The sequence below is a fragment of the Schistocerca americana genome, chromosome 3 (assembly GCF_021461395.2).
Source record: "Schistocerca americana isolate TAMUIC-IGC-003095 chromosome 3, iqSchAmer2.1, whole genome shotgun sequence".
Classification (NCBI taxonomy): domain Eukaryota; kingdom Metazoa; phylum Arthropoda; class Insecta; order Orthoptera; family Acrididae; genus Schistocerca; species Schistocerca americana.
In genome coordinates this window covers 526,153,186-526,168,640 of record NC_060121.1, presented here as the reverse complement: position 1 = coordinate 526,168,640, position 15,455 = coordinate 526,153,186, and the positions used below count along the sequence as shown (strand labels likewise).

Genomic DNA, 15,455 nt, shown 5'->3' with positions numbered 1-15,455 from the left:
ACATTTACATTCATCACTGCTCATTCTGAATCCCATAAATCTCTACTCCAATCCAGAAGCCTCTGGGCAGCGTTGTGTTGTGCCCATCGCACAGCATACATGTGCACTGCGAGGCACTGCTGACAGTCTTGGCCACTTCGGCTTCGCTTCTCAGCTACCACGTGCTGCTCTGATGTAGCGTGACCCTGAAGTTATCTGCCGTGCACCTTTCTGACGTAGTGCGAGATTCAGCCTTGCAGCCAGCTGCCACTCTGACATAGCCTCCGTACAGATCTTCAGCAAACGGTTCCTGTTGGAACACCACTTATAACCTTTCATGCTGCTATGGCTTACTCACTTAGTATTTGCACCCCTTTACTTATGTTTTTTGTACCTGAAAGCTCATTCGTGATTCTCTTGTCAATTTATTTGCCTGCTTCATCTAATAAATCAAGTGATCACCCCCTATCGTCAACTGATCACCTGTTAAAACAAGAAAAAGGACAAATTTCTTATGATCGCCTGTTAGCAAACAGCCTCCAAACTACATACCACCATTATACCCTGTGCTACGATAACTCCAGCCACTGCCATTCTTATTACTGTACTAATGTGGACTTTGTACAAAAAGGGATTCTGCAGACGGTTATGACCACCCCCTCCCATGGTTCCAGAACCTAAGCCCCAGGGCGAATATCACCCATAACTAAAAAAAGTAAAAACTAAGCCAAGCAACTAAGCAGAAAACCCTATCAGCTATGTGCCCTCCCTTAGTTTTAAGAATTTGATTGTATTACCTATTAATGTGAAGAGTTCAATTGTGTTAAAAATTCGTGGGAAGGACTAATGTAGCGTAGTGAGTGCTCCCTTAGTGTTAACCCCTTTTCTGAATGTGCACAAACGTGTGAATCTCCCCTCATACCCCACTGCACTGAGTTCCAGTGAAAGGGTTTGGCCACGACCACACCACCTTCTCGCTGCCAACTTCCACACTGTGTCGCGCCACTCGCCCCCGCAAGACTCATCAGAGGTGATATGTTTACATTTCCAACTTATTTATGCTAAAAAGACACTTTAACTTCATCCTAGCAACAAGAATACTTGATATGTTTGCCTCATTTAAACTATTATGTTCTCTTCTAATGTGTTTCATTAACATAATTTTGTTTTGATGTTTTGTGATGTTTGGATGTGTTATGATGATTCTTGTATACACATAATATTGTTGACGTGTGTAAGTATCTTTGACACCCCTAGGAGGTCTTTAAAGTCTCTACACCCTCCCATAGTTTAAGGCCCCTGCCAACTTCTGTGGGAACCATTAACAGTCAAATAACATCTACTATGTTTTGCGTGTGGTCATGTGGGGAGGAGCACATAGGCACTTCAGGAGGACGAGTAAAAAGCGCCGTTCTGATCTTAGTGTTTGCAAATGGTGATGATGCTGTTAATGTATCTGCAGATGGCGAAAGAGTTTCAAGGTCGGGATGGTGAAGAAAGAAAGTGGGTATGTGGGAATCAGACAGAGAAGGTCGATGAAGCTGGCAAGAAGGCTCTATGCGACATGGTTTCCCTTCTCAGCTTTGTCAATTCTGCACAGGGTGGTATCATTGGCGTGTTGCAGGTGGATGTTCGTCACGAGTCGAAACTCAGCTGCTGTAGTGTCTGAATGCGATCGTTGGCGTGAAGGTCATTCTGAAGGTACCAGCGGCAGTCAGGTATTCAGGTAAGTGGTGGAAGCTGCTGTATAACGTGAACAGCTTCAAAGGGACGTGGTTGACTGCACTTGTGATAGAGTGGCTGCTAGCAATGTGAGTAAAAACGCCGCCGTGCAGATTAGGAACCTAGTGGAAGTTTTAGAGAAAGTCTGGCTCACTAACACCCACAACCATGAATACCCAGATGAAAATGTCATCAAAACTCATGTCCACCACAAAAGTCTGAGTCTACAGAGTCGGATTTTCGAGTCATTTGTTGCACAAAGCTGGGTTCCTGAGCAGGAAAGTGTCAGCAGTGGAGAAGGGGGTGGTAAAGTATTGCCGACAAGGAACCATTGGCTACTGATGCAGTCTAGAATGAAGAGTCTGTTGTCATAATGAGAGCGAGGTGGATGAGAGCTGGCGTCATCTTTCCATGTGCCTAGGCAGCTTAGACATTCTGTACATGAGGTGCATGAAGTACAAATCTATTTGAGTGTGGGACCAATGCCATATCTGCAACAGAGTCCTGGCCTTTAAATCTTCATCATGGATTATGCAGTGCAACTGTTCTTCTTGGGATTGGGAGAGGCAGCGGAGGAGCATCCTTGTACTTATTGGCTGAGGGTGATATCACTGATGGTATCCCCATGTTCACTTAAGTGACTAAGCAGAGTGGCAAAGTTTCTGCTCTTACTTATGACTTGACTTGAAGCAAAAATGCTCTCCACACTGGCGAATCACAGCTGATCTGGCCGAAAAGGTGGCAGCTTAAGATGGGTCCCCCAGTCCAATAGGTTGCTATGGTGACATCCATAGAGGAAGAACAGCTGTGCAGTTTGGCTCCATATAGGGTGTGACGTGATGCACAGTGGGCAAGTCAGCAGGCAATTCAGCCAGCAGCATGAGGCCTGGGGTGAATGAATTCATACACAGCATGGATGATACTTCACCCCAAGCAAATGAATGCAAATCGAATGAGTTGAATTGTGTGGGTCGAAAGTAGTCCAGTTATGCGAATGGAATGGAGTCCATTGCATAATCACATAGTAGGTTGTCCAACACACTTCATTGTTCATGTCAAAGCCCTTTCATGATGAGTGTCATTATCTCTTTCGATAATTTTAGGTGCATGGAGAATGTTATTCACAATATTGGATACTATAGCACGTGAACTGCTCTCCAGATGGGCGAAATGCACAGTGCAACGACGGCACAATGGCAGCAGTGTAGCTATGCCATTAATGCAGATGTCCCAAAATGAATGTGAACATAGCTCTCATAGGTCACCAATGTAATGCTCTTCTGTTTGGGATGTGGAATGTACAATAATACAATCCATATCTTATAAAGGGCACACCTCATTATAGCATAGTCCATACAGCAAAGATATGTCTGCACTGGCTGAAGTCATTTTTCCACGGTCTGTCAGAGATCACTTGCTTGTGGCCTTAGTCATCCATCAGTAATACTGTTTATTGTCAAGAACTTCCCACAGATGCTAGAACCCACAACAGTTAATTTTGTATCCCGCCTGGAAGGCGGCGCGTGAGTCTGCTCGTGTAAACTGAAGGGTAGGCCGAATGTAGGAAGCTAGGAGGAGCAGGTGAAGTAGAACTCTTTCGGTAGTGCTCTTAGAAATGGTTTTACTGTATCGCAATATTATTACTTGAATACATAATGTGAATACCTAATTTTGCACTATAGGTGCGAAGCCAGATGTATCAAAGCTCACAAAAGTTACACCGGCAAAATCTGTAGTGGCTCGCCCACTATGAAATAGAAACAATGTTGCTTGGTCGTCTACTCGGAATCAAATGGGCTGAATCTGTAGCGGCGCTCGTAGAGCTGCTGTAATGAAATAAAATAAAAATTATTTGTGAGTCTTTTTCTTTGTTATCAGTGTAATGTAATAGAATGAATATGAGCCGCGACTTATATAAAAAAGAAACACACATTAATGCAATGGCTCAGCATAAAAGAGAAATAACTAATGTAGGAATATTATTAGCAGTGTAATATGCTGTTTAATTTAGCCCGACGCACTCAGTAAACTAGCTCAGTTCTCAGGATAGTTACGTAGTCATCGATAATTAATTGTCCTTTTCTAATTTACCCAATGCTACAGATAATATTCCAGGCTCGTGAGAAGTCATGTGCTTATTGTACCAGAGAATATTTGCCAAGTCTGTTCGATATACACTACGGCAATATGTAACTTAACATCATGGTTTCGTCTCGATTCCCCAATATAAGAGAACAAGAGTAGCAACTACAAATGAAATCCTGTAACGGAACTGGAATCCTGTGACCAGACCTTTTCTGCCTGGGATGTTATCTCGTTATATAAAGAAAATCTGTAAGTAAAACTGTTAAATTATTAGTAGCTGCCTCCGCTCTCGTGGGATCTCAAATAAGGTTAATTGTCCTAACCGACGGCACATCTCGTAGATGAGCTAAAAGAAAAATGTTAAAGATTTTTCTAAGATGGCTCCTAACAATGAAAATTTTTTGTTAAGTCCCATATCTACTTGAGAGAATCCAGGTATCAGACTACCAACTGACTGACCACATACACAAATTCTTTTGAGAAAATAACCATTATATTTTTGGCGTTTTAAGTACAACTTACATTATCAGCTGGTACAGCAAGATGAACTTTACCAAAGAACGTCCTCTTAGGTCCGAATCCAAGCAGATAAGATAAGTGAAAGACAAAGAAAAGATAGTTCATGCATATAAGCGCAAGAGTCCATGGAATAACATGTCCATTGTAGTTCTATCTCTTCTTCTTTGGCGTACTTGTCAATTATTTATAAAATTTATCATAATATTTAATTTACATTTTTTTGAAACCCAAGTCCACCCAGGAGAAACAGTACACTGCACAGTGCCGGCTAGAGGGTGCTGTCGTTGGTGTCGGTGTCATCGTGCCAACCTAAGAATTTGCACCTATGCTGTGGCATCGTAGCTATCGATACCACAGTTAAGACTGTGTTTTCCAATTTATACTTATTTTTTGCCTCATTAATGTTCTTCGTTTCCCTTCATATAGCCTATCATTCTTTTTGCTTGGATCTTAGGCTCTTCAATGATTGTGCTATTAAGTCATCATAAAATGAAGATTCATCCACAGTTTTCATACGCTCTTTTCATAAATTTCTCCTTTATTCTTCTTCTTTCCTACTTCAAAACTGATAAAGTCGAATACCTGACGCTCAAGGCATCACATTTCAAATTATTATTCAAATAATGTTTGGAAACAGCATTCCACAAGATTTTTCTTTGTTTGTAATCATCTATAAATTTAAGTGTGCTTCTTTTGAAGTCAACAGACATCATTGCATATAAATCGCTTCATAGCATAGCCTCAACACATTACAGAATGAAACTCAAATGGGGCCCAGCTGCATTTCATCTGTCAAAAAGCGCGAAGATTCCCACTGAACACAGGAAGCAATGTACTTTACATTCCCAAGAAATAAATGCATAAATGTGCATTCACAGCGGTAATGCTGGAAATTTATGTGCATTCACAAAGGTGAAAAGAAAATAGCTACTGTGTGGATGCAGCTTAAAGACGGTGACTAAACCTAAGGTTGGCTTTCCATAGGCATGAGTTACTTACACATGCATCCCCCTACCACTACCCTTACACTCCAGTTAGGGTTTCTACACTCCACAAATCAGTAACTTACATACAAATTTGCGACGATTTCTGGTTAACACGCTACTATTTGTCTGCGTCAATTTAATTTGTGCCCACAGATTTGAGAAATTTCATTCAAACCTTCAACTTCCAGGTTTGTGCATATTTCATTTTTGTGCAAATATGATGTTCCTGCAACAGATCACCACTTGTTGTTGGGTCTTTTAGTCCAGTAGTAAAGTGCATTCTGGAAACTTGAGGGTTTCTGTGACTTTAGAAACTAATACATTCGAGAAATCAGTCTCTTCCAACTCAAGTGATCTTTATCCATGTATCTAATACCCAGTGACAATGTTCCTTCACTCTGCGGCGTATGGTGAGCAGGTACACACATTTGGGGTAGGTAGTGGCTTTTAATTCTTACATTGTAGAGGTGGTTCTGGATGACATAGTTGCTCACCAGTTACTTTTGCCGCCAGCATCGACATGCTGGGTGATTTTCTGTACTGTGGAAAGTCTATCCATGTTATGCCAGCCTATGCATGGACCAGTTCCTAACGACTCACTATTCCAAACCCCTCATTTGGCTGAGATTCATTTATGACATATTCATGGTTGAAAATACCCTTCCCACTTTGTTGAGAAACTGTACACTCACACGTCGTCTTCCTAGGAACCTACCCCTCCCCTCATCCCAACCATACTGATCAGCCAATAAATAACATGTCCCTCATGCCTCAGTACCATGCAGAACTACAGCATCTGAATCACATTCTCCACTAGGGATTCAACTAGCTATCGTTCTGCCCTGAAATGAGAAATATCCTCTCCATCCCTAACACAATGGAATTCGATTGCCCACCCAACCTACGAAATATCCTTGCCTATGTCTATTCCACACCTGCTCCAACCCCTTGCTTCATGGCTCACTATATTTTTTTAAAAGACGGTATAGGACATGATTTGCTTCTCAACCAGTTAGTTAATTATGGAATCTTTAACAAAAAAGTAGGTAAATTTTTTAAATCTTTTTTAATAACAGCAAACAAATGTTGTGTATTGAGTACAAGAGATCGCAGATAGATGAAATTCTGTGTGTTGTGCCGTAACGTTCAGTTTAGGGGCCTTTGTTATCTAACCCAATGATAAATGCTTTGTCATTTTATATAAATACTCACACCATTATTTATGCTGATGACACACCTTTTTCAATGTCAGTTCAAACTTTGATACCCTTCAAACTATGACTAGAGACACTCTATCACCAGCATCAATCTGGTTTCAAGCTAATGGATTCTTGCTCAAGGAGAGTAAAACTCAGCAAACTGTACTTAGATTATGAGGTTGTTGAGGTAGAGTTTAGTTTTTCGGTACTGTCACTGACAGTAAATTTTCCTGAGACCCACACTTTAAGTATGTTAGAGTAAGGTTGTGTAGAGTGGTGTGCTTGGTAAGCAATTTAAAGAATCACGTAACTTTGGTCTATGTAAGATCAGCCAATTTTGCTTTTCTCACAGAATTGTATCCTTTGGAGTTTTATTTTGGAGCAATAGCACACATGTTCAGGATCCTTTGGTACTTCAAAAGAAAGTTATTAGGATTATTACAAACTCAGCAAAAGTTTGGTACTGCAGACCATATTATTAGTAATAACCTTGTACATTTACTCTGTTCTCCTGTATTCAAAGAATAACTTATTAGAATACCAGCTCAGCGAGCATGTGCACTTTCATGGCACTATAAATAATAAACATATTGACATACTTAAATGTGTACCATTTAAATCATTGAACCGATGTGAAGTGGTGGGTACGAAAATGTTCAACAAAGTGCCTCTGGAAATGATAGAAGTTCTACTGTATTCGACTTATTCAATACAAACTGTACAGTTGGTTGTCCCTAATTCCTTTCAACGCAGTTAACGAATTTTATTAATGTGAAAATGTGACAGCATAGTAGCAATTCTTTGGGATGTGTACCACAATTTCTGTCAATGAAAGATGCTTTGTTCAGATTATTTTAACTTAAATTGTAATTTTCTGGAAATTTGTTGAAATTTTTCGTGGTTTTAGCGTTTATGAACTAATCTTTTTGTGTTTATACTGCCTATGTATCTGCATTTGTAACTTGACGTTGCCTATAGCTGTAACACTTAAAAGACAATAAAATTTTATTTATTTATATCGATGTGTTAATTCTAGTTTCACTCGAGCCAGGACTTCAGCTCTAAAGTGGGTATCGAATTTTTTAATGTAGCCCAAGTCACACTTCTTCAAGCAGTTACTTGAGATTAGGTTTTTTCATTCGAAAGTAATTCACGAATTGGTTTTCGGTTATGAATGCTACGTCCATTATAAGTTTGTTTGATGCCACAGTGTTATTTCTATTTAAAATCTATTTCCAAATCCAACATTTATGGTTTCTGTTCTTGTCAATGTATTCTTGGCTCAGTTCTAATCCCACAATATGAATGACAACACCAATGTTCGTACGAATAACTCAGATTGACACCGTATTGAAAAAGAAATATTAACAAGAGCGTTTGAAAATAGCAGCACACGACGCCACAGCTGAATCTGCCGTCAATCAACTTGCTGTGGCGTCAGCACAGGACTTCACTTTCGTCGCGTGTGGAAATCGGGCTGCGCTATCGTTTTGCGTATCCACAGATCAGATTATTTCCAAAGACTAGTAATAAGAGGATTTTGCGCGCGTATTTTGCCCTTGTGATGAATGATACGATTACAGAGTGAAATGAATTGTTTGTTTATGTTATTTACTGCAGAAGAGGGATGTTATTGCGCCGCTGTGAAGCATTTGTCTGTGTAATCGTCATTTTTAAGATACTTTGTTGTGGCAATGGCACCTTAATCTCAGTTGTTTACAAAACACCGTGAGGCTGATACTGGCGATTTGCGGTTGAAGTGTAAAATCCTCATTTATTTATTTAATGATGGACATGCGATTTTATCTTTTAAATCGACATTGCTTGAGACCTAAAAATGCTAAAAATATTTCTCAGTGTACAGTGCTCCAAATGCATCCTTTGTTCTTTAGCTGTTAAACCACAAAATGTTCTAGAAATCGGGACGTTTTCAACTTTGCAAATATGAAGATTTATGTCACACGTAACGAAATCCACGCTTCTAAATGCTCCAGCATTGAAGACTGGCAGTCTTTACTGTTTAATTATGGTGATAAAGTTACGCGTTTGGAGTAGAAGGAAAGCACTTGAAATGCTGCTAAATAAGTGAACGTTTTGCCTGTCAAAAATTGTTCAAAATACGCACAGAGCAACTAGTTAGCGAAATATTCCTGGTGAGTACTGTATTTACTGAACAAATTCGTAATGTTATTGTGTGGAAGCATGTAGTTAATTTTATACCTTGTACTTTTTGCTGCCCTATTACTTTTGTTCACAATTAAGGGTATGATGAAATACACTCTTGAGCACTTGGATTACATATAGCTCTGTGTCAGAGAGAGAGAGAGAGACAGAGCTCTTCCGTCAACACTGTGAGTGGATTATTTTGTATTGTCACTATCTTCTTGGAAACTAGTGTAACTATTTTCTTTCATATGTACTGTCGCTGAAATTAAATAAAACATATTAGATGCAATTCAGCACTGCACAAAATGTGGCCACACTATTAGAAAGAGTGAAACAAAATAGGCGTATACGAAATTCTTAGTTGCTGATACTGACAAGAATGTGAACTACAAATCATAAATTGCAGACCTTCTTAACTGTCTCTGTACAGCTTCTGTGTTATTTATAACATCGGATTTTGGAGTCGAAAATCTCAAAAAGATGAGTGACTTCTACCCATTCACTGATGTGTTATGACTTCATGTTCTGGGGAACTTGTATTGAGGAAGAAATTTGTGTTCCACAGAAACATGTAATAAGGATAATACGCACTGTCCATTACAGCACCACTTGGAGACAGCACTTCAAACAGTTGAGCATACTAACGATAACCTTGCAATACATTTCCTCCCGTATAAAGTTTCTTTTTGTCAGGAACCAATCAGAGCTTCAAAATAACAGTAATGTTTATAAATATGTAGTGAATGGAGAAATGATTTACACCGTCCATCACACTACCTTAATGGCACAGAAAGGAGTAAGGAATTAAGCCTAAGAAAATATTTGACCACCTACCCACAGGTTCGCTAAAGTAACGTATTGAACCGCTCCCCCCCCCCCCCCCCCCCCCCCCCACCCCATCCGAAAATATCTATTGTGACAGATTGATTTGCAGCACAGCCCGAGTTCTAGCTTAGGGTGGAAAATGACAGTTTGGTTGTGAGATGGCAGAGCCAAAGCATGTGTAAACAGAAACTCTGTTTATGGTAACAAATTGACCGGTAGTGAAGCCTAATGTTTACGTGTGTACTATATTGAAAAATGCAAGGTGGGTCCAGTACATAACATTTAACCAGTCATGTAAAGAATTTAATGAGTAATAAAATTAACTTCAAACTGAAATCAACCTTCCTTGTCAATTTATTTTCAAATAATGGAATAATGATATTAAAAAGGATGTATTGTTACTCACCACGTAAAAGGGATGTTGGGCATCAAAGAGGCACATTTAAAAGAACTCTTAGATGTTTTTTAGCTATTGGACATAGTCCATCAGACAGAAAAACACACGCACACACACAGCCATTGTCTTCTCTGGGCACTGCATTGAGTGGTGATCTCAGTTGGAGTGGTAGGGGTACAGAAGGGGTTTGGGGTTGCTAGGGGAGGGGTAGCGGGGTAGGGGTTATGGAAATGCTATAGTACTGCTTGTGGGAGTATGAAAAGCTGTAGCAGGGACAAGATAGTGGACTGCAAGGTGCAGTCTCGGGAGATCTGTGCTGAAGGCGATATAAAGTGGAGAGGGATGTGGAAGGAAAAGGGCTGTTCACATGAACTGGATGTATAGGAGACGTGTGCGTCTGGGGTGGGAGAATGGGTGGGGATTAGTGAAGGTTGATGCGAGGTGGGTTTCATGAACGAAGGACATGTTGCAGGTAGAGTTCCCACTTGTGTAATTCTAAGAATGTGGCATGTTTGTGGAAAGGATACAGAAGATGTGGGCTGTGAAGCATCCACTGAAGCGGAGCCCATTATGTTGTTCGTTGTTGGTCAAGTTGTCTCTGGGTCACAGTTTGACCATGGCCATTCATGCAGACAGCCAGCTTGGTAGCAGTCATGCCCGTATATGCTATACAGCAGTTGCATCTGAGTTTGTTGACTATGTGGCTGTCCTCAGAGGTGGCCATGCCTTTGATGGGGTAGGAAAATGGCACATAAATCTCGAAGGTTTGCAGAAGTTCGAAATATAAGGCGTGTTTCAATGCGAGATGCTTTTAATAATTTCCACGACGAAACTCTGTGTCAGAATCTGGCAGAAAACCCAGAGAGATTCTGGTCATATACACTCCTGGAAATTGAAATAAGAACACCGTGAATTCATTGTCCCAGGAAGGGGAAACTTTATTGACACATTCCTGGGGTCAGATACATCACATGATCACACTGACAGAACCACAGGCACATAGACACAGGCAACAGAGCATGCACAATGTCGGCACTAGTACAGTGTATATCCACCTTTCGCAGCAATGCAGGCTGCTATTCTCCCATGGAGACGATCGTAGAGATGCTGGATGTAGTCCTGTGGAACGGCTTGCCATGCCATTTCCACCTGGCGCCTCAGTTGGATCAGCGTTCGTGCTGGACGTGCAGACCGCGTGAGACGACGCTTCATCCAGTCCCAAACATGCTCAATGGGGGACAGATCCGGAGATCTTGCTGGCCAGGGTAGTTGACTTACACCTTCTAGAGCACGTTGGGTGGCACGGGATACATGCGGACGTGCATTGTCCTGTTGGAACAGCAAGTTCCCTTGCCGGTCTAGGAATGGTAGAACGATGGGTTCGATGACGGTTTGGATGTACCGTGCACTATTCAGTGTCCCCTCGACGATCACCAGTGGTGTACGGCCAGTGTAGGAGATCGCTCCCCACACCATGACGCCGGGTGTTGGCCCTGTGTGCCTCGGTCGTATGCAGTCCTGATTGTGGCGCTCACCTGCTCGGCGCCAAACACGCGTACGACCATCATTGGCACCAAGGCAGAAGCGACTCTCATCGCTGAAGATGACACGTCTCCATTCGTCCCTCCATTCACGCCTGTCGCGACACCACCGGAGGCGGGCTGCATGATGTTGGAGCGTGAGCGGAAGACGGCCTAACGGTGTGCGGGACCGTAGCCCAGCTTAATGGAGACAGTTGCGAATGGTCCTCGCCGATACCCCAGGAGCAACAGTGTCCCTAATTTGCTGGGAAGTGGCGGTGCGGTCCCCTACGGCACTGCGTAGGATCCTACGGTCTTGGCGTGCATCCGTGCGTCGCTGCGGTCCGGTACCAGGTCGACGGGCACGTGCACCTTCCGCCGACCACTGGCGACAACATCGATGTACTGTGGAGACCTCACGCCCCCACGTGTTGAGCAATTCGGCGGTACGTCCACCCGGCCTCCCGCATGCCCACTATACGCCCTCGCTTTCAGTACAGATGGTGTACCAGCCAGGTTTCTTTCAGAGTATGCAGATGCAATAGCTCCATATTTAGCAATTATATACAACCGCTTGCTCACAGAAAGTTCCGTACCTAAAGACTGGAAAGTTGCTCAAGTCACATCAATACCCAAAAAGGGAAATAGGAGTAATCTGCTGAATTACGGACCCATATCGCTAATGTCTATTTGCAGTAGGGTTTTGGAACATGTACTGTATTCAAACTTTATGAAGTGCCTCGAAGAAAACGATTTATTGACACAGTCAGCACGGATTCAGAAAATATCGTTCTTGCGGAACACAACTAGCTCTTTATACTTGTGAAGTAATGAGTGCTATCGACACGGGATGTCAGTTTGGCTCCATATTTTTAGATTTTCAGAAGGCTTTCGACACCGTTCCTCACAAGCGTCTTCTAACCAAACTGTGTGCCTACAGAATATTGTCTCAGTTGTGCGACTGAATTCATGATTTCCCGTTAGAAAGGTCACAGTTCGTAGTAATAGACAGAAAGTCATCCAGTAAAACAGAAGTAATATCCGGCATTCCCCAAAAATAATATTTTTATATTCAGTCCCACCTGACATAACTAACCCCAAGCTCTACAAAAAATAAAAATTTTCAAATTTCAAAAATTCATAAAATATTAAGGAAACATTTGTGAGTGTTCTTACTCTGTATGGGCTAGTAGTGTATGCTAACTATAGGAAAAAAATAACTCTCATAAATCACTCCTTGTTTGTTATTTTTGGACCTAAAAAGTGGATTTTTGAAACCTTGGATACCAAACTTTGGAGCTCATTTTGTCTGGTTAATTTTGAATTTAGGGTATTTTGTGTAATAGACAATATTATAGAGGGCACTTTCCTAAAAACAATCATGTCAATTGCAATGTGTAACTTAACCCAGTGCAGAGATATTCAAATTTTTGCTAATGTCTCCAGACTGAAAAATCATTGTGCACCTACAAATGAAAATGGCCGCCATCCAGTATAGATGCAAGATAAATTATTAAAAAAAAACTGTTTTGAACTTCTCAAATATAGGGCAATCACATATAAAAAACTAAAATATTTAAAAATGGTCAAGCAACCATCACTGGACCACTTCATATGGATTGACCCCCAGCAATTCAGTGCTGATGACAGAAATAACGACGAGCATCTATTCTGTCCGGAGCCAGCTCTACTCTGTGAGGAGTAAAACCCACTACCCCAAATGTGTACATCTGCTGTGCAAAGAGCCCAGGAACATACCACTGGATGTTACATATATGGAAAAAGATGCTTGCATTGGAAGACGTGATACACACGGGTGGTACTTATGGTAGGTTATAATAGCATCATTCAGGCAGGTGGAGGTATTATTATGTGAATGTTATTTTAGTTCTGATTAAATGAGTACATGTGTGCTCCCCCTCCCCCATGCAAACCCCCCCCCCCCCCCCCCCCCATACACACACCATCCCACTGTCAACTTACTGCCGGCTAATTTTGTATGCCTTGCACCCATCTCTACTAGTAAGGTGCTTCTAATTCAATTGCCCATTAGTGTATACAAATCATTACCATGTATTTGAATTTGTAACATTTAGTAGCTGGATTGCTGTTTTCATCAATGTGTTGTCTTCCTTGCAGCTGTCTCTGCTTTCAAAAACTGATAAAAGACAACATGGAGGAAGAAAGTAAGTGTCAGCAGCTATAAATAATTATAATTCATTTATGTCTTAAATTATTCACAGGATACTCTAACATGGGTGCTGCTATTTTCTCTGTTATGCATTAATTATTAGGAAAACATATGTATGTAAAGAGGCTGTGTTGAGCCACATGTATTTCTACCATTTACTCTCATATTTACACCTATCAAACATTCCGTCAAATATATTTGACAAAGATCTTTGACGTAGTGCTAGAAGGGGTATTACACTGTCATCAAATTTTTCGTCAAAGTTCAAGATGGCTGACAACAACTTGTTATTAACCGCAGTAGTTGCACATACTGCAATTGCATTGTGTGCACATGCGGAAAAGAAGTGGGGGAAAAAAGGAACCATACATACGAGGTTGACAGTCTTTAATTCCTGGGATTACAACTTGATAATAAATTCAGTTGGGAGGAGCACAGCACAGAACTGCAGAAAAGGCCTTAACAAATCTGTATTTGCGATTCGAGTGTTAGCAGACATAGGCAACATAAAAATGAAAAAGCTTGCATACTTTGCCTACTTTCATTCCATAATGTCATATGGTATAATATTTTGGGGTAAATCTTCAAGTCAAACAAAAGTTTTCAGAGTCCAAAAGCGTGTAATACGTATTATTTATGGAGTAAATTCATGGACGCCCTGCAGAAACCTCTTCAAAGAACTGGATATACTAACCACTGCCTCTCAGTATATTTACTCCTTAATGACATTTGTCCTAAATAATATATCTCTTTTTCCAACAAACATCTCAGTTCATACGTACAATACCAGGAACAAAAATGATCTGCACAAGGACTTAAAAGCACTTACTTTAGTTCAAAAAGGGGTCCACTGCTCAGGAACATCTTCAATAATTTGCCAGCAAACATAAAAAATTTAGTTACAAATAAAGATCAGTTTAAAAGGAGCCTGAAAGACTTACTAGTGGCCAACTCCTCCCACTCCATTGACGAAATTTTTAATAGAAACAAATGATGTATTTATTCATACTATTAGTATTGTTATTTCAGCTTAAAAAAATTGACATGTTCCACATCCACGAGGATCTCCTCAGCACGGATCAATGGAGCGAAAAACTAATCTAATCTAGGTGAAGCCGTGGGTTTTACGACGACACGATGAAAGCATTTACAGTGGAAGACATCAAGTCGCACATCAATTACTTAAGAATGGATGAGAATACATTTCTGTATGTGCTCAGTGAAGTGTATCCTCATATCACAAAGCACAATACTCACTTAAAAACTGCTACATCTTCAGAAGACAGGCTCACTGTAACACTCCGATTCCTTGCTACAGGAGAGGGTTATGTTAGGTTAGGTCAGGTCAGGTCTCCAATCTTCTTAATCTATTTTTGTATTCAGGGTGCCTCATGTTGTAAAGCGCCTCATCAGCTTCATGCATCTCAATTAATTTTGTAGTTGTCAGCACACACCAATTGTGTTTACCGCCAATGTTTATAAAAACACTACAGATGACAAAACGCTGCAGCGATGCTAGCGCTCCATGTGGTAACATGTCACATTGCAGTGAACAGAAGACAAGCGATATCTTTGATCAAATCTACAGCGAGGCCCTAGATTTGATCAAATATTGGACTACATTTGCCAAAGTTCCTATTACACCATCAAATATCTTTGACAGAGATTTTTGACAAGATATTTGACAAAGAAATTTGATAGTGTAATACCGGCCTAAGGGAAGGGGCGTATTATGAGTAGTGTGAAATAGCTGTTATGGATGTCTTAAGCACTGAGTAGAGTCCCTGCATGTATAATCATTTGTACGTGGCATTTTTCTTCATAGAGTTGTCACTTGAAAGCAGCAAGATGGCATTAACTGGAATC

General features: G+C 40.9%; 1 protein-coding gene across 1 annotated transcript in view; it reads left to right on the top strand.

Annotated features, from left to right (window-relative positions):
• Window positions 1-8,033: 8,033 nt before the first annotated feature.
• LOC124607036 (tonsoku-like protein) overlaps window positions 8,034-15,455 on the top strand; it is a 276,592-nt gene continuing 269,170 nt past the window's right edge. Inside the window, exons 1-3 of the mRNA XM_047139207.1 lie at window positions 8,034-8,251; window positions 8,407-8,643; window positions 13,538-13,584. Coding sequence (XP_046995163.1) covers window positions 13,572-13,584 — 13 coding nt within the window. The 5' untranslated portion in view covers window positions 8,034-8,251; window positions 8,407-8,643; window positions 13,538-13,571. The remainder of the gene's footprint in view (window positions 8,252-8,406; window positions 8,644-13,537; window positions 13,585-15,455) is intronic.